Raw genomic sequence first — 27,300 nt, forward strand, 5'->3', positions numbered from 1 at the left:
TTTTTCATTTTGTGCTGTTTCTCCACGTTGTGTGTTTTCTTTATATGACAAGCCAGTGTATTCCTCGACATGATGCTTTGTTATACCCTGCTGATGAAAGCAAGGAAGACCAGCAGCGAGCACACTCAAAATAGCAAGCTGAAGAAATGAAAACCCTAAGGAAAACCAAAAAAGATCCCAAGACAGAGGAAATCAGGAATTTTTACGGAACAAGTGCTGTCCCGTTCAGATGCCGCAAGGGCTCAGGCAGCCAGCCCCCGCGGCCCCCGCCCGCACGGCCCCGCGGCACGGCACGGCACGGCACGGCACGGCACGGCACGGCACGGCACGGCACGGCACGGCACGGCACGGCACTGCACGGTCCGGCCCCCGCCCGGTGCGGGCTGGCCCGGCAGGAGTCCCGCGCACCATCCGCCCCTCGGCAGCGCCCGCCCGCAGCCCGCCGAGCCGAGCCGAGCCGAGCCGAGCCGAGCCGAGCCGAGCCGAGCCGAGCCGAGCCGAGCCGAGCCGAGCCGAGCCGAGCCGAGCCGAGCCGAGCCGAGCCGCAGGTCACGCACTGCCTCCTTGAACCGAGATTACGGCGCGCCTCAAGCCGGCGGCGCGGCCTCCCCCCGGCCTGCGGCCGCCCGCACCATGACCCCGGCGGCGGCTTTGCAGAGCTGTCACAAACGGGCCGTGACGCCGCCGGCCCGGGCCGCGGAGGAGGGGGCGGGCGGGCGCTGCGGGCCCCGCGGCGGGCCGGGGAGCCCCGCGGGGCGGCCGCCGGGCCATGGCGCTGCTGCCCGCGCTGCTGCTGCTGCTCCTGCCCCTGGCGGCGCTGGCGGCGGCACTGGCCACCGTCCTCCTCGGCCTCCCCAGCTACGACATCCCGCCCGGGGTGAACCAGCCCGCCAAGCTGCGCCTGGTCCTGGCCGTCCTCCTGGGCACGGCGGCCCTGGTGAGTGGTGCCCGCCGCCGCGCTTCGCCTTTTCGGGGGGCGGGGGGGTGCTCCGGCCGCGCCGGGGTGCTGCCGGGTCTCGCGGGGTCGCCCCCCACCCCCACCCGCCGGGGTCCCCCGCGGCGAGGCCGGTGCTGGAGGCCGCCCCCGGGCCGAGGCGTGCGGTCCCCGGGCCGCGCCGGGTCGGGGTGGTCGCTGCCCGCGGCCCCAGGCGAGGGCACCTTGCGCAAGGGGCCACACCGCTGCGCGGCCCCTGCCCTGCGCGGCCCCTGCCCAGCGCGGTCCCTGCCGCGGCTGACATTGACGGTGCAAAGCCGGTCAGGGCTGCGCTGCTTAATCCCTGGGCTCCTTCTGCAGCGTTGCATAAACGGCATTAGAGCTCTCCCAGCTCCTCCTTTGTCACTTGCTGTATCTTTTCCATTTTTGTACATCTTCACTTTTCTCCATCACTCCTGTAGCCACAACACTGCCAGGGCTGTCACACACACCTTGTTTTCCTCTGCATCGTTTCTTACACCATTTGCATCCTCTTGGAATTTACTGACAAAGCTACTCCTGAATTCCACTAGCAGGTGACAACAAGGAAATGGATCAAGACAGACTCTTGCCAGGCATTTGAAACTGGGATCTTGTTTAGTAACTGAACTGCAATAGTTTATTTGTGTGATGCCATTAATTAATTTGGTTCCCAACTTCTTGTTTGTGCGCTTACCACATCAGATTTATATTCTAGCTTGTAAGAGCACTGGGAAAGGAAGCTGCTTGATTTTGGTCAGTAAATCTGTTGTGCAAATAAAAAGCAGTAACTAACTCACACGACACAACTCAGCACTTAAGATTTGCAGATTCCCTGAGTTTTATGGTCTAATTCAGGCATATCAGTTATGCACTGAAGAACTATTCAAGTTTTTATTACTGCTTCTATATATGGCATTTCATTTTTACCCAGTAAAACTGGAACAAAATGAGCACAAAAGTGTGCAGGACAATACAGAGAATTAAAATGTATACTCCAAGACAGCCAGTTTGGGTGGCCTATATAAAATTTCTGATGTGACATTGGAATGATACTGGATTTGAGTAATGGAAGTAGATTTTTTACCGTCTGTAGGATGTGAGAGCTTGGGATTAATTTTTTTTCTGAATCAGAGTGCTTTTATTTTTATCAGACAACAGGGGACAAAATTACTGTATGAGAAGGCTAGATTTTTTAATCCGATTCTTCAGATTCCAGTGATTGCTCATATGAGAAAAGGTAGAACTCCTTTTCGGTAAAACTAATCTAGGCAGATTTACAACAAATACTGTTTTCTGACTGTATCTTGGGATCTCTTACCTTCCTAGCACTGGGCATTCCTCTCAAGAAAACCAGCTGTGGAGTTACTTTTCCTCACTGTTTTCCACAGGCTTATCAAGGCAAACCCCAAGGACTACACGGCCTGTTAGAATGAACTCCCTGTCAGTACTTGGCGTACAGGAAGCCGTTTAGAGAATGGCTGGAAGATGCTTGCATAGCCATTACCCTCCCCTGTCAGCAGTCCTCACAGTAGCTATTCTTACTTCTCGTGCTCTTTTATTATTTTATTGTCTTATAGTGTATTAATATTTTAGAACATTACAACTTTTGTTCTCCAAAGTTCTGTGTTTCTTTTAAAATTTCCCTCAAATACAGTTCAATGTAAGTATGATGCAGAGTTGTTATACCTTCAATAGCTCAAGACTTTCAAAGAAGGCTTAATTTCTTTTACCTTTAACAGGGAAGGATCTTGGAGAAGACTGGACTTTGCAGTCAGATCACTTTTGGCCGATACGTGCGACAGGGCCGGAAACTCGGGGTGGATCCAAAGCTCTTTATCCAGGATCTGCAGTTTAACAAAGTACCTGTGAGGGTTTATCAGCCTAAAGCTACCTCAGATGGGCGGCGAAGGAGAGGTATCATCTTCTTTCACGGAGGAGGCTGGGTGTTTGGAAGTCTTGGTAAGATATTTGCTGGAGGAGTTGCAGTAATGTAGGAAGAACATTCTTGTCTTTTTCTAAAATTGAAGTACAAGGAGGTTTCAGCATGTGATTTGGGAGGAGGTCTGAAGAAAAATAGATGCCTTTCTGGAATGAACATTCCCTAGCTGTCTCAAAGATTAGGGCAATAGCAAACCACTAATAAAAATATTTCTTTTCCAGATACCTATGAAAAAGTATGTCGCTACATATCCAGAGAAAGCGAATCGGTAGTTGTATCTGTTCAGTAAGTGAACCCAGTTCTATTGTTTGGAGATTTATTATTGCTGTGGTGCCACAGCAGAGATGCACTGCTTTTGGAGGTGTTCTGTTTTACAGAGAAATTTCTGTAGAATTCAGTGAAGTCTATAAAGAGACAAAAGGAGTAACAGATATTGCACACCTCGTAACTGTTCATGCCCTGATATACTCAGAAAAGACCCAAACTGAAATGTTTGGCACACTAAGAAAATCTGTAAAAGCCAATCAAAAACTTGGGTAAAAAAAATTTTCCTTGTGCTGAACAAACAAGCATGTAATAAGATGTTTCAAACGTGATTTATTAAAGTGAATAATCACACTGCATTACTCCCATTTTATATGTAGGAAGCAGAGGCACAAAATGGTATAATTATCTTGTCAAGAATACACAGGGAGTTTTCAGCATGACTAAGAAATGTACAAGGTCTTGATCAGAGTCCTGATCAGAAGGCAGTCCTACTTTACTGAGTCCTTGTGACTGAAAACACAGATTTACAGCTTACCTGCAGTCACTAACTGAGGAATGCCTGCTTAGGAGGTAATGAATATCCTAACCTAGAGGAAAAACACCCCAAAATGATAGGGCTGAAAGAGAGCATAGATAGGATACCATTTCCTGATTAATGCTAACGACATTTCCTTCTCTTATACTTGTCTCTTTCTGTATACCAGGTATCGTTTAGCCCCTGAACACAAATACCCTGCTGCGTATGAAGACTGTCTTAGTGCCACCATACACTTCATGAAGAATATCGAGCACTATGACGTGGATCCTGGCAATGTCATTGTCTGCGGGGACAGTGCTGGGGGCAATCTAGCAGCTGCTGTTAGCCAGACTCTTGCAGGCAGATCAGACCTCCCCAAACTACGTGCTCAGATCTTGATCTACCCGGGCCTTCAGGCACTGGACTTCAATTTACCATCCTATCAGCAGAATCGCGGAGTCCCTCTCTTACTCCGAGAACGCGCCGCTTTCTTTGCTCTGCAGTACCTAAACGGGCACGCACTGCATGTGCAAGAGGTCTTGGAGGGCTCTCATATACCTCCAGATGTGAGGCTCAAGTACAGGAAGTGGGTGAGTCCAGATAACATCCCCGAAAAGTTTAAGGTCAGAGGTGTGAAGCCACTTAGGCCCACTGATTTTATAGCTGAAGTTTATGAGACAGTGAAAAGATTCTGCGAGCCCAACCTGTGCCCGCTGTTGGCCGAAGATGCTGTTGTTCACCAGCTGCCCGAGTCTTTCATCTTGACTTGCGAGTATGATGTGCTGAGGGATGACGGCTTGCTTTACAAGAAGAGATTGGAGGACAACGGCGTTCGAGTGACCTGGTACCACCTCGAGGATGGATTCCACGGAATCATAAGCCTGTATGATTATTGTGGTTTCTCATTTCCAGCTGGGAAAAGGGGATTGGACAGAATTGTTAAATTCCTAAAAAGCTTATAGTAAACATCTTAGATTCCATGAGTCTGTTCACGCCTCAACCTAGCAAAATATCTTTTTAGGATATTCAGTATTAGGTGATGGGTAGTCAATCAACAGCAGCCATTAACAATGAGAAAAACGGCTCATCAGAACTGCATTCCAGCTTTTAGTTGGAACATGGAATATGCAAACATTATACAAGCTTGTACCAGGCTGCAAGCCCTTATCTTTAGCTGTGTCAATAAAGAAGGACAAGATTTTGAACGGACATCCTGGTTTGGTCCACTTGTTTAAAACAAAATGTGTCTGTCTATGGAGAGAGACTGTGTGTCATGCAGGCATGTGTGGTGTGTTGGCATAGAGCAGTGTGTCACTTTTATAGCAGTGTTTTGAGACATACCCTGTGCTCCGGTTCTGAACTCTATTAGAGAAAAAACAGCTGACTTTAGTGGGTTAGGAGCCACTGTTTCAGTCAACAGTAAATACGATGCAGCCTAGAATGTGGTTACGGAACAACAGTCACCGTGGGGACAGCAAACACAAAAGGTTCTATGGCCAAGCAGTTCCACATGTCACCCATGTTTATCAGCACACGGGCAGGCAGAAGGTTTTTCTGCCCTGGTTTTAGCTCTGAACTATTGAGTAACCTTCCACCCACACAACCTGAAGGACAGTTCCAACAACCAAGGGAGGACAGTGCTGGTGAGACAAAGAAATAAGATTGCATCGCATAAAGATAGACAGGATTGGTAGAAAATTGAACCCAAGTACTCTTAATACAGTTCTCATTTGAAATTGGCTGGAAGAGAGGAAAAGGGTAAGATTGGGAAAGCAGTGTGAGAGCTGGAATGGAATGGCTCAGGACCAGCGCTGTGGAGCTGGTATAGTACTGCAGTCATAAGATAGAGTCCAGGCTCATCTCAGAAGAGTAATTAAAGGGAAAGCAATAAGCATCTTGCTCGTCCTGCATTAATTCATTTTGTTTATGATCTGCCATTCTTCTCTCTAAGCCAGGACAGCAGCAGTGCCTGAGCAGGGGTTATATTGCGTGGTTCACACTGCACCTAACGTTAGCCAAATAAAAATGCTATAGCACTTTTCATGGCAATCACTTCAGACTGCTATAAACTTACATACAGCTATACGACAACAATATATACAACTTAATAATATATATGACATTGTACAAGAAAGGCTTCATTAACCTTTCCACAAGTTAATACTTACTATTACTTGTATGAGAGCATCCTTAATAATTTAGATACTGGTTTCATTTTCTTGTATAAACAAGAGCATCTTTGCTAGCAGAGCTGCTCAACAGACTGCATGCCTTGCTTAAGCACTGAGAAAAATTTTATCATTAGACATCTAACTTTATGGAAACATGCCAGTTAGGTTCAATATTGGAGCTGTTAGGGCGAATTCTCCTGACTGCTGAAATGATTTCCTTTAGACTTTTCCCCCCCCCCCCCTCTCTGGAGCAAAATGGTAGACTATACTGCTGAGACTGGCCTGCTGCAGCAGAAGTAGGAACCAAGGGTGGGGAAATGGGTTAATTTGTCCTTTTCAGATGCTAGTTCACATGGCAGGTGAAATTATTTAACACCAAACCATGAATAATTTTCCAAGTGCTGTACAGTATCTTATGTTTACACCAAGAAATCAATCCAGAATTTTACAACAGCTGATTTTACCAGCTGACTTCACCAGCTGAGAAGAAGTACATAGCACAGACTTCTTTCCAGGTGAGTGCTTTTTAAATGTGTAGATGAAGAAAGCAGCACTGGAACAGAGCTTCTGTAATTATCAGATTGCCTTAGCTATACTGAGTGTTGTGTATCTATTTAGTTTATAAAAGACACTGGGGGACTCGGCAGCAGCATGTACAGAACAGACTTCACCTACTTCCTGAATCACAAACCAGACGAAGCACTAAGGAGAGCCATGATGGAAAAATCTGAGGTAAGTAAAAGAAATTTCAACTGTAGGGCTGTGTTCACCAACATTTCAAACAGTGATGACCTTTGATTAATACTTAAAAAATATTCTGTATCCTTAAACAACTACATGTGTAAAAGAAGGCAGTGCAGCTCCATGGCCGGGTTACAGGATGCAGAGCTCCCCTGGATGTTTGCTTAAAGCAGGATGCCTTTCAGAGGTAGACACACAGCACGTCCTTCCTGGCACTCTGGTGGTTTTCCAGTCTCCGTCTCAGAGGGTGACCAGGGCATATAAAGAAGATCAGCACATTACTGCCAGCTAGGACCGGGTGTTGTGTCTTCAGAGCATGCCCTGGGCTACAACATGAGCTTCCTAGTAAAGAGGATTATTTCCATCAGCACACCTCCAATTCATAGGAACAAACTGCACTTAAACAAGACCCAGGTCTTTCACTACAATATTTTTGCCACAAGTATCTGCTAGAATGTCCCCTCCTCTGTGGGGCCTCTCCATCCCCAAATATTATCATGGTCTGACAGACGGTTGGAAGGCAGTGTATGTAGTGCTAGGGCACAATTAAACACTTAAGCAGCATAAGACAAATCAGCTTCTCATTTGCAGGCTTCTTAAATGTATCTGCAAACCCGTGATGCATGTGTTGAAATCAGACTAATCAGATCTCATGAGATACAGATGTAGTTACTTAATTTAACTAGAAATTCGCTTGAAATGCAAATGCCATTATTTTCAGAGATGAAATTATAACTAAAAGTAGTATAAGTCCTGACAAAATTGTGTGGTATGACTGGTAGTACAGTTGATTCAGAGTGTGCTAAAACCCTCTGAATGCTGCGTACAAGGACAAATAACTTGGTTTCATGTACATCTCGTTTCAGGGCCTGCCAATGCAGCGCTTCTTCACCCACCATGAGGAACCAAGAAGCTGAAATTTAGTATCGGAGTGTGATGACAATACATAATATTATATAATGAATACAATAGACATGGTTACAAGCCTGTGCTGCCTCCCCTCCATAGCTGGAATGGATGCAAGTTTGCCTGGATTCCTCAGAAATCAGATTTCCCCGTACCTGGTTGTTTTTGGCATTATTAATTCAATCAGATGGAACATGGTGCAGCGGTCAATATATAGACATAGAGCCAGGAACCTCCTTCTGGTTTAATTCTGAAAATGGATCTTGTGGTGACTTTTGGCTACTTTCTTATGCAGTCAGTAGCTTATTTTTTGGATTGATAAAGTGGGAATGTTACTTAATCACCACAGGAAGCAGTGAAGGACAGTGTCAATGAACAGATCTCTCTACCCTGTGCAGTTATGCAAGACACCAACTGAAAACAAGGAGATGCAACTAGCAGGAGAATTCATGGAGTATTATGTTTCTGAATTCAAGTGATATGTACAGCTCTGCTAGTATTTTTAATATCTGCCAGAGGGACTATGAAGAATCAGGACTCCTCACATTTATACCATTACTGCTGTCCTATTGTCACAGTGATTTTCCCTTCCAGCCAGAGGGTAGACACACATGCCCTGGGAACAAAAAGATCAGTTTCATCCTTGACCTGCTGTCAAAATAGTACAAATATTTCCTATGACAACTGTGGAGTAAAAAGACCAAGATCAACAATTTAATTATATCATATCTAATATTTAATCATTTCCTGCCTCAGAACCATCCACCAACTATGGCCTTCTTGAGCACCTGATGAAAAAATGGCACAAGAAAGAAGCTGGAGTGATGAACAGCGTCTACACCATTTCCTATCAGAGCCCACTGATTTCTGCTTTTGCTACTTGTCAGCTGAGACAACCAGCTAAAATCATGACCCCTCTTCCAACCAGGAACATCTTCCCCAAAACATTAGAGGAATCCTGGACTGTGAAGGGGATCAGAAATATCTGCAAGCCACTGGCCAACTGGTGAGAGACAGGAAAGCAAGGGACACCTCTGTGTAAACTGCTTAGGGTGATCTTAAGTACTACTTAATATAGCTTGTTGCTTATGTACGTAAGAGGGATCTGTTCCACGTGGAAGTAAGGAGAATGAGGTTGTATAGGCGGAGGGCTGTCTACTAGTTAGAACAAGTTGCTGGGTTACATTCTGACCTGCAGATGGCTGGGAATATTTCAGAAGATATAAAATCACTGAAAACAAAATTTCCATCTGTTGGTGTCTGGTCAATGAATAGCTGCTGTAAGCAAAAACCAAAACAAAACAGAGTGGGAGTGAACCTGAAAGGATGTAAGTCTCTTAATTGCTTTCTCCTGAGTTGTTTCTTCATTTTTACATAGCTTGACATATGTTTCTTTGAAGCAAGAGTAGAAAAGAAACTCGTGTTATCCCACAATGTGTCTGAAACACCCAAGAATAAAGTAAACATGTGAAATGGCTGCATACCCAAGGACAAGGTGAACCAAGGTTTCTCCCAATGCAGTAAGCAAGCAGACCCTGATTGCCCTTGGCTTTGTGTACTGAATGGCACTTAATGGTAGATAAGCTGCGAAGTGAACTACTTTAGCTGACCTTACATTACTAGACTGTAAACGTGGAAGAAATCTCTGTAGGTGACCTTTATACTGCTGGGTAGGCTAGCCTGTATTACTCAGTTGAGAAAGTATGTGAATGGCCTATGTAAAAAGTGCTGACAGAAGTCTGAATTCTTTTTGCAGCGATGTGCAGCTTCTGTATTTAAATACCACATTTGGTCCAGAGGAGATATTTGCAAAGTTCAGTTGCTGTTGGTCTGAGGCTTAACAATAAAGTTGCAGCAAGTGAAAGGCTTAGATTAAATATATCTGGAATTAATTCAACGCATATTTATCTCTTCATCAGTTTTGCTCAAGCAATAATATGATTATTTTTAGGAGTAAGATAAAGCATATACCTTAGCCCTGGCATGGACGAGCCCCTGGCCATGGTCTGTACAGAGTATTACCTCTGCAACGTTTTAGCCACCGTGATTTAGTTTTGCTTTTTCAAGGTTGGATTTTCAATTGAAGGGCAGGGACAATTCAGACATGTGCACAGAGCAACAGTGGCATCTATTGGCAAAGAGATTCTTCACCAATCTATGAAACACCCAAAGGAGCAGGATGCAGACCCTCAGCTGGCTGCATGAATCAGAAAGCAGCATTGCTAATGAAATCTTTTGGAGCTGCAAGAGCCCTGATAATTAGATAAGCATTATATGGGCTTTTTTTGGCTACAAAGGCCCAGGGGGACCAAAGGCAATTAGAAAAAAATTGAAAACAAAGTGAGTGAAAGTAGTTACTGAAACGCGGCCAGCTGTTAGTGCTGTGTAATAAAACCCCACATTCTCTTGAAAAAACATCTTTAAAATAACCCATAAAGAAGACATGCCTTACAATGGAATGGAAATGGGCCAATACAGAAATTCTTGTCTCCACGAGGAAGTGCATGCAGATCAATTTTATTGCCAGTACAACTATAAAAATATATTTTTCTGTTTGTCACCCATATGCTAATATTTTTAATGAAAATACCAATCAGGCATGCACTTAATAGCACAACAAAACCCTTATAATATTTAGAATACGGCCTAGAAAATTACACAAAGGTAGCCTTCATTTTATGCAACTCTATCAGTTTGCTTAGAAATTTGGTCACCAATCATTCATAATTATTGAATATTTATAGGAAATGAAACATTTATGGTTGTTATCTACTTTGCTTCTAAAACCAAAGCTCATATATGGAAAGAAATGACCAGCTTGATGTACAGGGAATTGCTGAGATGCACAAGTACCACCTATGAAATCTGTATGAAAACATTAATACCAAATCTGTAAGCTGACTGGCCAGGGCTCTCCAAGCACGGGTCTAATCTGTTCAATTATTGAGCCATTTACAAGTAAAATATACAACTACAACAGACAGAGGAACCAAACAAAGCATGCTGGCTAACTAGATAAAATGCATTTTGATAGAGAGCTTCTTAAAGAGATAAATGCACAACTCTACAAACATGCCAGTTGTGATTAATAATAGTGGTAGCAAAATATCTGCTCGGAACTGTTTAACTGATTAGCTGTTCTCACTTCAGCAATGCTAAATATGCATCACAGATATCTCGCTAGGTTTTTGGTGACTCACGCCTCAAGCTGAACTCATGGCAGAAAGAGTCCAGGCTTTTCCATTTCTTGATCTGAGTTCAGCAAAGGTGGAATCAAACACCAACCAGACTAACAAAAATTGAATGAACGTATCTTTATCTCAAAAGCATTGCTCAAGTATTCTACAAGACAGAATTTCAGGCAAAATAGCACTGATAATCAAGCTTTCCCCCGCCCCCCTTTTTTTCCCTACAAAACGTAGTTGGCCTAGATTAGTCCAGAGCCCCTCAAAACCATAAGGTCGAGTCACTGCTGCAAAGGCACAGCTATGCCAAGAACACCTCATTTATACTTTTCTGATTAGGCCATAATCCTAGGTTCTGATCCTGTACATATATTTCATTGCCAATAGGCAGAGGTAAGCATATACACAATTTTTTCCAGGTCCTATACTACATTTGGCAGAAGTAGGAATGGCAGATAAAAATGAAGGATACCTACACCTACAGTTTGTAGACACCAATTCTTGCTGAGACAAAAAATGCCATTTAATCATTTACAGCACTGTTGTGCTGATGATTCCTTTAATAATAAATATCCTTGCTGTGTCTAGCACAAATAGATTACCCAACTCCCTCAAAACTTCAGAAATTCTGAGGACTTTAATGCAAGGTAAACCCACTAAAACAGAGGTCATTTTGCCTGTGCTTCAAGAACAGGTAAAAACTGAAACAATTAAGATGTTTGCGGCTGCCATGGAAAAGAGGTGAGAAAAACTGAAATTTCATCATTAAAAAATTTGCAGTAGCTTAGAAATCCATTTACCAGTAAATAGAAAAGGCAGCCAGCTAATGAAGACGTGCAACAGAAAGGCTGGGTTACCCTGTGAAGGTGTACACTTTTCAGGAAGAGGGGATATCGATGATGAAAATAGCATGGCCTTAGAAAGGAAAGAGATCAGCTTGAAATATAGACCTGGTGATAAAAACTCTTAATCTTGGAGACCTGTGAAATATGGATCCAGTTCAGAACTCAAGTACATTTCTATCAGACGAGTACACTCTGATGTTGTAATTCATAATTCATTAATGCACAACAAGCACTTTGGGACTCCTGGGAGAATCATTATAATATGCAAAGGACTATATTTTGTGGATGTGTCAGATTTATCCAAGCTTTTTTTGAGAACTTTTTTTTTTTTTAGTCTCAGGGCCTTGTGGTCTGGAAAAGGAGTGCACCAGTCTCTTCAATTTTTCGTGGAGCAAATAGATGTTTTGATACAGCTCTGTTATAAAAACGTTCTAGACAGTCTTGATTGCATGAAATCAGACTCATATCTGAACTTCTGTGACATTAAAGAGACAAAGCGGTAGTTAGAATTGATGCACATCTCTCAAAGCAAGCACATTTCTTGCCTTGAAGGAGACCGATGTCAGCCTAGATGAACTGCATAAACAAGAAGATAGATTCTTTGGACCGAGAATCTCAGTCAGGGTTGGGACTCAGACAAGGAACACTGATTCTGGCTGGCAAGTTCTGAAATAATTGGGGACTGTGGATGCCAGCTGTGAAGGGAGGGTGGTCACAGAGCCTAAATGGCAGGGTTTCAGGGAGAGGAGAAACAGGCTGTTGACAAGAGGTGGTTTGCCTGGTCAGGAGGCTTCTTTCAGAAAGTTATAAATATTCCTTGGAAGGTGCTTAAAAAGAGCTATCCAAGTCAGTTAACTGGTAAAACAGCTTCACTGGTCTGAATTTGAGCATTGCCTAACAGGGACACAATGGCTGCCAAGTCCTGTTCTCCAAATCTGCACATTCCACAGCACTGATTTCTTTGAACAGCACCTTTAAACACGTATAGCTCCTGGGACTGGGATTCAGCCTCACCCTGCTTCCGTGAGACTATAAAAAAGCTGTCTTTGATGGCAGTTACACAAGGCACACATATCTGGCAAAGCTCATTGTATATTTAAACATGCGTTTTTCATATTGGTGATGAAACATCAAATTGCCATTAGTAACTAGCAGTTTCCTTTTCTAAATTCTTGTACTGTTTGTTGAACTGAGATGAACTGATCAGCTCTTAAGGCACCATCTTAAAACCATACCATTGATACCCTTTTTTCCCCCCTGTAAGTCTAAGCAGTCTAAACAGATTTAATTTGCAGTACACCTATGATGATAATCTTACTGCCATATGGGCTTGTAACACTTCAGGAAAAAAATTCATTTCCTAGCTTTTAAAAAGAATATGTATTCGGTCTTTCTTTTCCTAGACAGCACAGCTTTCCTCATAGAAACACTATTACACACCAGCAGGAACTACAGCTCCCGTCAAGATTTTCATCGAGCCAAGAAAATACCTGAAACACAGTGCTGTACCACACGGCTCCCACCAGGGACAGGGACCAAGGGGGGGCACAGTCCCACGGGGTTCAGTAGGGCCAAGTTAACCATTAAGCAGAGTTAGGCCCTGCGTACTCACCCCAACGAAGAGTGCAAAAACTTCCCAAAACGTGACACGTTCTTTACAAAAACATCTTACCTAATCTACACCACACGCTCACATTTCAAAGGAGCCACCTGTCTTCAAGAGCAGCTGTAAGCCACAGAAATGCAGCAGCATGTCAGGAACTTGATTTGTGCTGTGAGCTGTCGCTAATAAAGACATTCCCTTGGTTCTTTCTTTCTTTGATCTTCTTTTCTTATGATTTAAAAGCTACATGAGTTCAAAAGGCTATTTGTGAGAATTACTTCACAAAGGAGTAAGTTTGGGATATTGAAGAACTGCTGCAGAATAGAATTATGTTATTCCTGCGTGTAACTGTGAGGTAGCTCCCAAGCTTGTTGGTGAAGAGAAGAACTCCATCTTGACAGCGTATAAAGGAAATAATTTTGTAGTTGCAGTGATGGGGGCATTCGCTCTGGGTATGGAAGGACCTGAGTTCTATTCCACAATGACCCATAAGGAAATAGTTACATAAATAATATACTAGTTGTTCTGGGGCAATAGCATTTGCTAAGAAGGAAAAAATCTCTAGGCACAATCATTTTATAGGGAGTTGCTCTTTACTGTCACATACTTTTATTCTTTCAATTGCAACAACCCCTAAGGATGCCAGCCTTATTGTGCAGAACTCAGCTGTAAACAGACAATACAAAGACAGCCTCTGGCCCGAGAGCTCCCAAACCCAGCATCATCTAAATACTCTGTCAGGGTTTTAAAAAATACATTGGACAAGCCAGTCCACTGTTTTAAAATAAAAACTCAGGATTGGCTGCATCAATATCTATTTACCTGCTTTGGTGCTGTAAATATGTAATTTAGGCTGCTGCCTCATGACACACTTTGTGTCTAATTTAAGGAACTCTATCTTTGGAGAAGAGGGTCTGGATGTCTGTCAGGTAAATATTACAAGCTGTAAATTTTCACAGCAGATTTAACACTAAATTTAGTTAGCACTATATATAAAGAGAACATTGACCTGATAGTAGCCCTTGTCCTTGACAGTGGTTGGCCTGAGAGGTAGTTCAGGATCCATAGAGGAATGCCGCCAACATCTCCCTTAAGTTCCAAGCAACGACATTCTGCCGTGGCAACCCTAACATCCTTGATATCGCCACTCCAGCAGCTTCCAGCCTTGTCCTCCCTAGCGCACCTCAAGAGGGGCAACACTCATACCAGGCAGAGAAGTGCTTATGGCTCAGCGGCTCAGCGGCTAGGCATTGCCGAAGCTTCTTGTGTGCTGCAGCCTAGCAGCCAATAAAGAGAAAATCTTAGATTTTTAAAATTAAAAATAAAGCAAGTTTGAATTCCTCCAGCGATACAGAAGCTATGGCTTTGCACATGCTGGTTGCTGGTAACTGCCCACGTAGCCAGCTTGCTAATTTAAACTCTTCACTTTGAGATATCTAGAGGGATGCTATAAAAATCCACTGGTTTGTACAGGCAAGCCTGCATTTTTCCTCTGTTCCTCAATTGATTAAGCTTTGAAAGGACCTTTAGTTATGCCAGTGGTCCTGCTGGACAGCCCATTCTTCGTCAATATTCCTGACAGTTTGTGTTATCGGTAATTTTACTTTTAAATGCGTCCTTAGCACAATCTAATTATTTGTTTTTGTAAAACAGGTGTGGACGTTCTTCACCATGTATATCACTACATACTGCACAGACATTTTTCATTACTGCTGTTACTCACAAATATCGAAAGCAAATCACCTAATCTAGCTGCTCAAGTGTTTTAGGCTTAAGTGCAGCAATCCCACCGGTACAGACCATCTCGGTAAATCTCAAGCAGGTTAAAGCAGACCAAGGCTGAGCATTACTGACAGCGAGGGCACTGTAGCAGTGCAGGGAAGCAGCAGGTGGCAGAATGTGCCCTGGTTTAGCTCCCTGCAGCCCGCACCACGGTGCCCTGGGTTCTCCGGCATCCAGGGACGGCTCAGGAGCAGCTGCCCGCTGGTGGGTACCCCGCGCATCTGCGGGGGCCGGGGCTCCCTGCACGGCGAGCTAAAGCCCAAGTGGTGGCCACACGGCTGCTGGCAGTTGAGCTCTGAGCCAGCCCCCGCTGGCCTAGAGCCCATCTCTGATTTAAGGGAAAGCGGCACCCCCTCCTCCTTACGGGGAGGGGACGCGTTCCCTAAAACAGCGCCGTGTATCTTTTCAGAGGAGGCAGCTTTTCCAAATGTTTTGAAACCCCCGGAGATGAAAGGTGTTGTTACTATTCTTTATTTCTACTACAGTAGAAACGAGGTCAAAGCAACGTCGAAGGTAAACTGCACTTGATTTTATGCCATCAACACAAAAAGCTGACCTTGGCACAGGTACTTGTTAAATGGTACGCGGCTGATGGACCAGGTAGCGAGAGATCTGGCTCTCCTTCATCAATAATTGTTTCTGGAAATAGTCAATGCACTTACTACAGAGTACAGGGCGTGGAAGGCAGAAAACATTGATGCCAGCCAGCCCAGAACCACCCGCGGTGTTTTAACACAAACAATTTGCATTGTCACACAAATTTGTGTGATTTACACACCAGCCGCTTTCACCTCTCGCACTCCATTTGTGAAGACATTGCCTTGTCCAGGAAATGTTGCTCTCAGTTTTGGGGCAGAAACCGGCCCTTTGTCAGTGATTAAATTACAAGGAGGCAAGGTGGTTTGCCTGCAGCTACTCGGTGGGAGAGCTGGAGAAACAACACAGGCATTTTGATCCTTATTTCCATATTTTAAACACTTGACTAAACTTTCTCCCTACAAAATGTTAGCGCAGCCCAGACTGTTCCCCTTGATTGCTCAGACAGCTCTGTCAGCCCCTGTTTACCTGGCCAGTGGTAAGCAGGGTTCTCGGGCTGTACCTGTTTCTCTGATTAATGAGTCTTTCTCTAGCTGGTCATTTCACAGAAACAGCTTCTGATTTTCTATATATAGAGACTATTTGCAAAGCCACCTCAGTCAGCACTGAAATCTCATAATCAGCAAATTGCTACAGGGAAAAATATGCTCCAATTAATATTAAATGAGAAATGGGCTAATATTTTTTTTTTCCTTTTTACAGAGCAGCTAACAAGGAAAATCAAAATAGCATCTTCCAGTGAACTGGCGACAGATCTAAGGTGCTAGAAGTTTAAATCTGAATGCAAACAGAGCACTCTCAAGCCCCCAAATACCAACCCTGTTAATGGGAAATGTCAAAAATGCCTGTGAGGTTTCAGATGGCCTTTTTAAAAGGTGAACACTGGCACCAAAACCCCAAAATAATGGACCAGCTTGTTACCAAGCTGGAATAAATTTCATGGGTTTTTTTTTAAGGTGAATGTAGCTTTGGCTTATGGTGCTAGTTTGACAGTCTTAGAGGATCACAGTCATCTGCTTCTGCCTCGAGCTAAGACAGCAGGCGCAGAGGCAGGGTGGATTTATTCAGAGTGCTCTAATTTTACTCAAATTTGTTAGAATAAAGAAGTTTATTTAGCTTCAGACAGTGAGAAATAGCAGCTTTTAAATCGTGTCTTTTACAGAGATTACTGCTGTGGAATCAAAATGGTAGAATTTGCCAGCTTCATAGTTAAAATAACATTTTTCTTTCCTTCAAACATACCAAGTCATAGCAAACTTCCAGATGTTTTTAAGGCCTAATTTAATTAGACCAACTACTGCTAATTATTGTCTTCCCTTCAGAATTCTGCAACAGTAATTATTTCTTTATTTTCATCTATTTGATGCAATTCCTATGTCAGAAGTACAACAGACTGCCCATATAAAATACTGACATGCAGATTTACTGTATAATCAGCCACTGTATGACTAAACTGAAATACCTAAGCAAAAATTTGCTGTGAAACTAGTGTTTAGCATTGTAGGTCCTTAAATTCTGCTGGAAATGGCATCATAATATATATAACACAGCAGGGATCCAGACTATATTTCCAGGGGGAAATTAGGAATTCTACAGCATGAGATGCATTACATACAACATAGTCCAAAGTAAATTGAAAACAGTGGAAAAGATTTCTAACTGCCTGTAAAAGACTTATGGTCAGGCTGTTAATACTTGGTTCTTAGAACTGCAGCTAGAAATAATTCTATTTCTAGACCCTGATGACAAGAAAATTCCCCCTTTTCTTGTATCCACTTGCCTACTTGCACTTCAAAGTTTTGGGGGACATTCTTCCCCCTCCTCCCCCCCTTTTTCTTTGTAGATTAAATCACACATTCTCCAATTAGCCAGCATCAACCTTGAAACCAAGAATTGTCATTATTAGATCACGGTGGCAGATAGCTGGGTAGCACCACCAAACGTTTTTCCTTTGGTTTGTGAGGAAGAGTGCCACTGCGAAGGCCGGATACCCCCTGCACCCTCTTCTCCCCCCCAGTGTTGGGACTTTCCATAAGCGATCACAAGACATTTCAGTAAGATAACTGCAATTCATCCGAGTTTAATTATCTAAGAAAGCATGTCCTGGCATTCACGTAGACATGGGTGGGTCTACAAACAAGTCACCCTGTCTGCTCAGAATTAGAATGCAGCAGCTTTTTAGCAGCAAACCTGTACGCTCGCAGCAGCCCAGGTTCAGCACATGGAGCTCAAGCGTTCCGGTGAGTTTTGCAGCTTGTGCCACATGCTGCGCAGCCGTGATTACACAATTTCTGTGCACCCAGGCTAGGGAACACGGCAATCACAGTGGTGGTGTGTCTTTGATCCCTGCAAATAATAATGGCACTCATCCTCCCAGCTTGACCCCAGCAACATGGCGTTACCCACTTCAGCATCAGCATTTCTCTTCTCCAAAAACTTCTAGGTGCCATTCTGACTCCACTGAAGTCAGAGGTCAAAGTCTCATTTATCCAAATTTGTTATGACATGCAAAAAGATCCCCACTTTGTCATTTCTTTCCCTTTCACAAAGAGCGAAAGGCGATAACTAAACATTCACTGGCAACCAAAGCTTTTGCCATCATGAGTTTGATTTCAAAGGCAATTGCCTTCAGGCCTTAAAGCAAAGTGCAAAATACATGTTTCACGAGGTTATTTAAACACTTGGCCTCTTCATGGTGCAACATGCCACGCAGGAAACGAATTCCAAGAACATGTGCCTTTAAAAAATAACCTTTAGAAAAGACAGCTGTTGACCTTACACATCTAACTTCAGACATTTGGTCAGTCAGCTTAAACCTATGAGAGGCTGTGGCCACCTACATATGAAAGCCATATCCCATCATCAGCTAAATATATTTGTATCACAATAGGGGCAGAATACAAGTAAACCTACAAGTCTCCACCTACTAAATTAAGGGATCGATTCCCTAATTCAGCTGGGAAAAGTAATCAAAGCGGACTGGAACAGTCACTATCCAGCCAGCAGACAAAAAAGTTTGTATTGTGTGTGTCTCCCAAAATAAACATCATATGAATGCTCTACTTGGCCAAGAAAATGGAGATAATTAGGAATGGGAACCATCATCTTTTGTATACTGATCTATTGACCGACATGGTTTTTCCTAGCTTAAAAATGTGCTAAGAAATAGAAATTACAGGTGTTTGGGGGCTTTTGGAGACATATTTTACTCCTTTGCTGTTCAAAAACCTCATACAAACCTAGGGGGTTCTACCTAAACTTCAGGGGCTTTTATGTTTTGTATCCATATTTACAGCAATCAGGTGTATTTCAGCCAACATTTAAATAGTTCCTCAATTAGCGGGGAGGGAGGGAGGAAGAGGGAAAAAAAAAAAAAGAGATCTGAATTTGCCACACACCTGATTTTACCTGCCAGGGCAAATATGTTTGCCTGAGCAAAGGCAGACAGGACTAACGAAGTAGCTGCTTCACTGAATGAAGTGCAGAGCAATTGTTAAGATTCCTAAATCTAGAGCACACATTTATTACAAACTTGCTTAAAACAAACCTTATTTGCCTCAACATCTCAAAGCTATAACAAGTCCAAATCAGGAACACTTAAAAAAAAAAATGTTTTCCATTGGGCTGACTGTTTTGCTTTTGTGGGTTTGTTGGGTATTGGGGTGTTGGGTTTTTTCTCCCAATGCATCATCCTCACCTCATCAGATTCATGTGCATGCTGAGCTCTTTACGGCATCACCCTGGTTATAATACAGCACAAAAGTGCTCCAAAACACTGCTAAAAGGCAGCAGAGACCGGTAGGTTTGCATTTAGGGGGACAATGTGCTTGAACTGAAATTTAACAGGAATGCTAAGGCTTCCCAGTACTACTATGTGAATTCTATGTGAAAGAGAATACACAGGGTCTAGGTATGCTAAGCAGTCAGAACATTGCTTATGGATAGAGTAATCAGAACTTGTTGGTATTAGAATTAATAAAAGAAAATGGATTAGAGATTTACCTGGGTTATCATAACTAAAATATTTACCAATGAAGTCTAGGAAAAAAAGTAATACTCATATTTATTTATTAGGTAATTGTATGAAAAGCTACTTCACCATGAAAATACCTTGCTGCCCACTGGTGTCACAAAAATCCTGCTGTAAACCTGAGCCATTTGATGCCTGCTTTTTCTATTTCACTGATTGTGTTATGCCACAAATAAGTTTCAAAAGGAAGGTGTTTGGGACAGGGACAGTTTCTCTCCATGTTGTAACGCACCCTTGGATGCTGACCATAATTCAGCAGGTGGGTTACTGCTATCTGGTATTTTTCAGATAAGCTTCTTTTACTGGCAACTTCCCTGCTTTCTTAGCCCATAAATTGCCTATTTCTCCTCCCACTTCTGCTTTTGTCATTTTTTTATTTGAATCTTCTTCTCCTTTTAAAAGGGGCACTATACAGACATAGGAGATCCTGGCTGTTGGCTGGAATGGACAGGCAGAATGGAGAAACCGTAACCTCCCACAGTGAGCGATGTCAGAGAGGAAGGACAGCCTCAAGTTGATGATCCCTTTTGAGTGAATCTCTAGCAAACACATTTCACTGATTCAGCACAGGGAAAACAATAAGCCTATGGATTTTTCCTGATAATTTCCCCCCTTTCATTTTAGAGAAACATAATGCATGGTTGGATATACTCAGGCAAATATTTTATGAATTGGGACTCTCCCAAGCTTTTTTTATTTAAAGAGCTCTTGATATTCTTTTCCAGTAAGTCAGCGTTACTGCAATAAACACTGAGCCTTTCATAACCTTGCTGTGTGATCCCTTCTGAAAGTCACTCTACAATCAAATGTACTGGGATTTCATAATAGTAATTTGCCACACTGTCAGAAATAGGCTTATCATGCTGCTGTCATTGGTATCATGTGAACATCACTCAGTATGCTGTGCCCTTCAAGTGAAAGGCAGTGCTCTGAGCCAGTAGCAGAGAGGGAGGAAAAAAAGGAAGAGTAGAGAACGTTAACTCTTTAAAGCAGAGTACAGCCTTAGTCTGAAGGAGGAAGCTGCAGAGCTACTTGTCTATGGTGTGAGCATCTGTTTAAACATCAGTAATATTGACTGGGTAATAAAGTTGCATTTTTTCCCAGTCCACCTGAAATCTCTAATAAATCTGTTCCTGTTGTCCCTTATTCTGTGGAGAATGGCATCTACTAATTGCTAATGCAATGAGAAAGACATCGTTCCCAAAGCTCACAGGCCATTAGCAGATCTTGACTAGTTGTTCAGGTTTTAAAAATATTTTTTCATCCTTTTCCACTTTTTTTGCAATTTTTTTTGTGAGTAGTTTCCTAAGGTTTTCCTGTAAAAAAACCCTTAAGAGATTTGGAACTCATGAGCAGAGCTTTATTTAAAGAAGCAATAGGTAACATCCTTTACAAGGGGTTCTCACCTATACTCGCACAGCTGAAACGGTGCTTTTCTCAAAGCTTTCTCCTACAGTGTCACACACTCAGTAAACTCTTCATAGTAATTTCCACAGCTGTGTCAACAAATCAGAAAAAAGAACCACCACGTAGCTTAGATTGACCAGACCAACTTGAATGACAGAAACTTGAGTGGATTTTTACAGTGACAAGTGTCACAGACTGATGTGATTGCTCCTAAAGATTATCCAGAAGCCTATTTTTATTAAGTAAATAGAAAAAAAAATTAGTCCGTTCAATTCCATAAATTCTAGCAGCAAGCATAAAGTACAGGCTTAATACTGCCGGATTGTTTGGGCTATGGATTAAATGCATTGTGCTTGAAGAAAATATATCTTGGTGGATAAAGCTTTAACCTTTACAGCTGTTCAGGATATTTCTGAACAGCATGGGAAGGAAAAGGAAGAGGGAAAAAGAACGCACTAAACCAACAAAATCCAAAGCCATAATATCGGTAATGGCTATAATGTCTCAGGTTACATCTTTAAATTTTTTTCTCCACAGGAACTCATATTATACAAGAGATCTGGTCTTCAGGTAAAGAGGTAATGCTAAACCTAAGATTTAGCACTTTCAAACATACTGAAGTTATTTGGATGCCCCCAATTTTTAGCACTTCCCAGACAGTAGGTGCTCAGCACTTTAAGGTCAGGATATCTCAGCTCGCACACTCAGAATCAATAGTTACTTCAGAAAGTGTTTGCTTAAGTCATTTGGTTATTTTAAGAATTCATTTTATAAATGTCTGAGACACCCACGGTGATATTTAGATGCTTTAGGGGGACTTCCCTGTGAATGAATCAGCAATGTAAAATAATCAAACTAATGTAATGTCATAGTTTTGACACTCAGGGTGGATGTCTCTTCCAGTAATGCTTTTTATTTAATTTAGACCACTCCAGTTTTTTTATCTGGAAAGTCTAATTTTCTAAATGCCTCTGAAAGAGACAATAGAAATCTTGTGAGCACTGCATCCCCTGTAATAGGTTCATATCATATTGAGGCATGTGTTCTTTATGACCTTATTCATCTACAGACTCAAGAAATTGCCACAATTTGGTCTATGGAAGTTGCAGGCTGTACTGTTCTCAATTCTTGGGTAAAGAACGCACGTGTGGTTTGAGGTTCTCAGGCGGCACAAAGAGGGAAACCTCACAAACCTGCATATGCAGCCACTTCGCATAGCAGAACTGCACTTCAAACATTGCATCTCCACTGCTGTGGAAATGAACAGTAATTACAGTAATTTTGTGCCTGCAAAGCACACAGTGTTAAATTTTCTTAAAAATATTAGGTAAGATTTGAATACTGTAGCATGTATTAGGCAATCTGTTCAAATATAATTAATCATTGGTTTCTATTTCTGTTAGCTGTTAAATATACTCAATTATATTTTACCATAAGCATAACTCCTGAATAACTCAAGCACTTTATTAGTAAAATAAAGTATTTTCATATTTATTTTTGAAACTGCTGGAGGTCATAGTGGGTAGAGAAATGACATAAAAAATGATACCTGGTCATATTCCATGGACAATCAGCCTGAAATGTAATGCCAGGCCCTTCTACAGAAATTATTCATACCAAGCTCCCGTGAAGGTGTACCATTACTTCCTGTTCTCACTCACAGACCCAGGAAATCTGTTTCATTGATAATAGTCTACTTTGGTTGTTAGAGAAATGCCTTCAACTACCTGGTCCAGTTCCTTCTGATCCTGGGGTTAAATTAATTCAAAAGACTGCCTGCCAGGTTGGAGGTCTGAGCGTGTGTCAACATGTATTTAGAAATGCATTAACAAGTTGCTCAACATGTATAATTAATAGGGATGAAGGAACCTTAGACTGTCAGAAAGTCTGTACTCCATCCCAGTACATCTCACACTTCTTGAGACTTCCTTCCCTTTCTGATGTTACTTCTAGAACGCTGATACAGATCACCATATATTACTCTTGGAAATGTATATTTTATAAAAGCAATAATATCACAATAAAACTATTTTGCATCTCTGTGCATTTTTTATATAGGGAGCTTAAAGTGTTTTAACAGAGCTTGATTAAAAACCAAGCCTCTGTGTGGCTGTGTCAGGCAGGTAAGTAGTATCATATCCATTTTACAGATGGATAAACGCACCATAGAAAGGGTAACTGCCTCGTCCACGGCTGCGCACTAAGTTAGCTGCACTGTTGGGAGTCAGAACCCACACCTGACTAAATAATAAATTTCTTTATTTGGTAGCTGATGTACAAATAGTGTTTTCAGTTTCACTACAAATAGTTTCGAATGGCTCTTTTAAGCAAGTGAGGTACGACTAAAAATTTAATTTTTGTCAAACAAAAAATTCAGTTTCGTCTCAAAGGAAACCTTCTGCTAGACTTTATCTAAATCTTATGTCAAAGTCAAAGGGAAATCTGACATTTTGAAACCCCATGTTGTTTTCTGAGATGACGCAGTTGGAAATAATTTGTTTCACCAATCAGTTTCGACAGGTGAACTGGTGGTACCTGGAACTGCTGCTTTGAATGATAGTGCTAGCCTAAAAGTCAGCAGCGACAAGTTCTTTTTTCTTCAAAGCGACAGCATTAATGGAGTATATTTAACATCGTTAATATTCACTCCCATACTGAACACAGAAGTTCCTTCTCTCTGAAAAACAGCACTACAAGTAGCAGGCTCAGAAGACAGGACTTTGGCCTTCAGAGCTTCTTTTCCAACATCTGCAAAAGCAGATTCCCAAATGCCCAGCTTATGGCTGTAAGAGTATATAGCAATGCGCTGAACAGCACATTCCTACCTGTATCTTGCAGATAGGGAATAAAAAGTGTGTGCACAGGTTTAAGCCTGAGCTCTTGTTCTTTCCTGATTTGTGGACTTTAGAAAGCACGTTCCAGGTAGGGCAGACTCAGCTGCACGGTGCATGCTGCGCTGCCAATTCAGAGAGCGAGATTTCTCCCTCTGCAGCTCTGACAGAGCCAGCTATGGACCACAGCAAAGCATCCCTCTGTTGAGTTTCCGCTGTGGTTTTGGTGGAAGGGCAGGAGGTAGAGAAAACAAGCGCAGCACTGTAGAAAGTGGGATTTGATGGAGTGATTAAGTCTACCATCCAGCTGGCGGACACAACAGCTGTTACTATTACAGTCCTGATAGCATTTAATTTATTTTAAAACCCTATCTTAAAGCTTTAATATCCCATCCATTTTAAATCACTTCATCTGAAGGTGGCAGCAGGGGGGATCATCTAGTAAAGAACATGGAAAAACCGACAGACAAGTCTTAAGCATCACTTTATGAGACAAAGCTTCTTATACGTTTCCATTAAGATTGGACATTCCGAATTTTCTAGTGCTGCAATAGAAGACAGACCAAAATCCTGGAGACTTGGCAAAGGTTCATTTTTGCTAACAGTAGGGAGGTGGACATCAGTTTAATAACCCCAAAATTATTTCCATTAATGAAGTGACTGCCCTCACTGACACTCTCCCTTTCTGAGCCATCCTGTCAAATAGAAAAATGGACAGTTGCCATCAAAGTTTAAGAATAAAGTCTCAGGAATCTATGGTGACATAGATATGAAACAGGCAAGGACCGAAGTTCATCAGGAACTGCAAAGGAGGACTTCGAAAGTAGAATAAGCACTGGGTTTCCCCCGTTGCCTGTAGATGTGCGCCAGGGGCTTCACTGCACTGCAAAGAGGTATGTGATGGAGGCTCGCAGGAATAGTGCCTCTTGCTGACAGTGAAATCTCAGTTCCTGCATCTCAGAAAAGAACAGATGGACCTTCAGGATGGGCAAACGGGCAACTAACTGAATGGCAAGCTTTCCTTAAATAAATACATAGACCATATGTCCTTGGAAGAATCCAAAGGCATTTTGCTTGATAAAAGCCCATACGGTAGGGGGTCAGTGGGCATCTTCTCTTCAGTAGCCATGTGATTTAGAACAGGTTATCAAAGATTCAAAGGTGTAGAGTAATAGATAAATTTAAAAACTATTATTTTCTGTTGAAACCTAGCTTTGGAACCAATTCCCTGTGTGACCATGGGTTTTACAGAGAAACTGTGCTAAGCCTCAGCTTCTGTGCATGTCATACAGTGAAAGGGGTATATAAAGCACTATAGGCAACACTATGCCAAAGTGCTACCGTACACATGTACTGCATACAAGCTGCACCAGTGATGCTGCAAGGATGAAAATGAGGTAGCAGTATCTTAAAATCTTTTCCACATATCTCTATTATATCCAAGACAATCTTAAACCAAAAGAAAACCAACCAATCAGTCTAAAATTCCTATAATTTCATATAACATTTGGAGAAATAAATCATACCACCATGGCAGAGACAAAGCTATTATCTCAGATTTGTGTTTTACTCGGATCATCAATCCTATGCACAAGAAAATCCCTCTCTTTATACACCACAGGAGTTAAACATTCCCATACCTAACACATCCCTCAAGAGATTAGTGTGTCATTGCTCCATGGTTCAGCTGAGAAGAAATAATGCTAAAGTTTGGTGCCCATGTCCAGTAATACATAGCTCTGATGTCTTCAGTAAAACAGATGCAACAAAACAGGAAACATCTGATTTCTCTGCCCTCTGCATTTTAAGAAGGCTCACCCAAAAATGCCTGCCTGTCTTTACATAACCGTACCACCAAGGAGATTCTACAAATGACCCCTCAACATGTCTGGCTAACGTAATCGTGACTCCAGCCCCCTTTACAGCCCCTGCTGAGGACATATGTACGTCTACACTGCTTACTCTGACAAGCCTTCATTTTCCTCAGCACAAAGGTTATTACTGTATTTGGCTGGGGAACTCTCTGCAACCTGTCTTTCCTACTGGGCATTCACACTGAGCTGGGTTACAATCCTGCTGTACGCTGGTGGGAGGAGATAACTCACTATTTGCTCTGTAAGACTACAAGGAGACACTTTGAAGCAAAAAATGGCTTTGGAGTGCCAGCTTGCTTCACAGAGCAGATGGCTACACTGAGGTTAAAGACATTCACTATAAATCCATCATCAAACTAGGACATAGATGTACGGTGGTTATTAGATTGAGGGAGTGTGCTTAGAATGGCAACCTCCTTGTTGCTGCCTGAGATACACAAGACTGCAGTCAGGTTTTGGTAAGCAGGGTCAGATCCTCCTTTCACAGAGCAGAGAGCAATACCACTGAATCCAGAAAGAATCTGGGAAAGTTGTACGGCCTCTCTGCACAGGATGTCTGCAACCTCCGAATAATGCCACCTATAATCCTAAATAAAATTAGCATTCACCCTTCAATGCAGAAATCACAACCTCAGGTTACCAACATACATGCAGATCACCACTACAAAAGGCCCACGCAGAGTGATTTTCTTCCTTTCTGTATGAAAACATAACACAAACAGATGAATGACTGCAGACTTTCTATTATCCAGGCAGTATCTTCATTAGGTAAACCAGCATATCGGAGTAGTAAAGTTAATGGAGTCCTCCCAATCTTTGCCAGATAAGGACCAGATCCCAAATAATTTTGTAGTGAAATCAGAATCGAAGCCAACAGACAACTACAATTGTTTTTGTCAAAACATACTCCAGGTTAACCAGAAAGCAATTACTCCCTTTGAAGCACTCACAGTCTCACAAAGCTCACACTACTCAGTGATGGATAATCTGCAACCTATACACCAATATTGAAGAAATTAGCCTGCATTAAATCTTTCCTCTGAAAACAATACAAAATTCTCAGCCTAATGACTTTTGTTCCCTCAAGGAAGGATATAAATTAGACTATGTTAAATCTGTAGTCATTTTCCTGCCATACAGTATCATGTTCATGAGTTTATGGTTAGAACACTTTCTGCTTTCATTTAAAATCCTGCATCGCAGGGTTTATTTTAATTTGGTTGTTAAAAAAAAAGCCATTCCAAACTGAATAATCTCTAAACCAGTTTTTTCTTCCAATTCTTTCATATTTTTTTTAAGATGTGGACAATAGATCTAACTTTGCACTCACAATATTATATCACTCTTGGAAACAAATAATTGGATTTTGTGAATTTTCAACATCAAGTTACTCTATGAGAAAGTTTTTCTAGAATATATTTATATATCACTCAGTTCAAAGAAGTGTTTGTTTTCCCATCTTCAAGCATACAGTTCGCATTGTTAGTAAGAGCATCTCTGTGCATTTGCCCAATTGACCAGAATGACCTTAAGGGATTTATTCTGGTCATTTCCTCCTGTGACCCAAATTCACATCTGAAGCCAGATCTTCAAAGGATAAAGAGTAATGCTTTAACCAACTGCAGATTGCAAACCTAATCCACTCTTAAG

General features: G+C 42.2%; 2 protein-coding genes across 2 annotated transcripts; both read left to right on the forward strand.

Moving 5' to 3' along the window:
* The first annotated feature begins 531 nt into the window (after positions 1 to 531).
* LOC121085554 (arylacetamide deacetylase-like 4) lies at positions 532 to 4,887 on the forward strand. Its single transcript, XM_040588332.1, has 4 exons — positions 532 to 937; positions 2,695 to 2,914; positions 3,116 to 3,179; positions 3,866 to 4,887. The coding sequence occupies exons 1-4, from the start codon at positions 770 to 772 to the stop codon at positions 4,638 to 4,640; spliced, it is 1,227 nt and encodes a 408-aa protein (XP_040444266.1). The 5' UTR covers positions 532 to 769; the 3' UTR covers positions 4,641 to 4,887.
* On the forward strand, positions 4,797 to 9,281 carry C3H1orf158 (chromosome 3 C1orf158 homolog). The gene is given in 8 exon segments (XM_040585674.1): positions 4,797 to 4,894; positions 5,294 to 5,393; positions 5,395 to 5,436; positions 6,468 to 6,581; positions 7,457 to 7,534; positions 7,537 to 7,654; positions 8,253 to 8,399; positions 8,402 to 9,281. Coding segments are annotated over 8 exon segments (834 nt in total). The 3' UTR covers positions 8,539 to 9,281.
* The last annotated feature ends 18,019 nt before the right edge of the window (positions 9,282 to 27,300 follow it).

The sequence above is a fragment of the Falco naumanni genome, chromosome 3 (assembly GCF_017639655.2).
Source record: "Falco naumanni isolate bFalNau1 chromosome 3, bFalNau1.pat, whole genome shotgun sequence".
Taxonomy (NCBI): Eukaryota; Metazoa; Chordata; class Aves; order Falconiformes; family Falconidae; genus Falco; species Falco naumanni.

Bases quoted from the DNA above. Each gene is read 5' to 3' on its own strand.
- LOC121085554 (XM_040588332.1), top strand. From the start codon at position 770: ATGGCGCTGCTGCCCGCGCTGCTGCTGCTGCTCCTGCCCCTGGCGGCG. The intron at 938-2,694 runs GTGAGTGGTGCC...TACCTTTAACAG, and splicing joins TCCTGGGCACGGCGGCCCTG to GGAAGGATCTTGGAGAAGAC. The intron at 3,180-3,865 runs GTAAGTGAACCC...TCTGTATACCAG, and splicing joins TCGGTAGTTGTATCTGTTCA to GTATCGTTTAGCCCCTGAAC.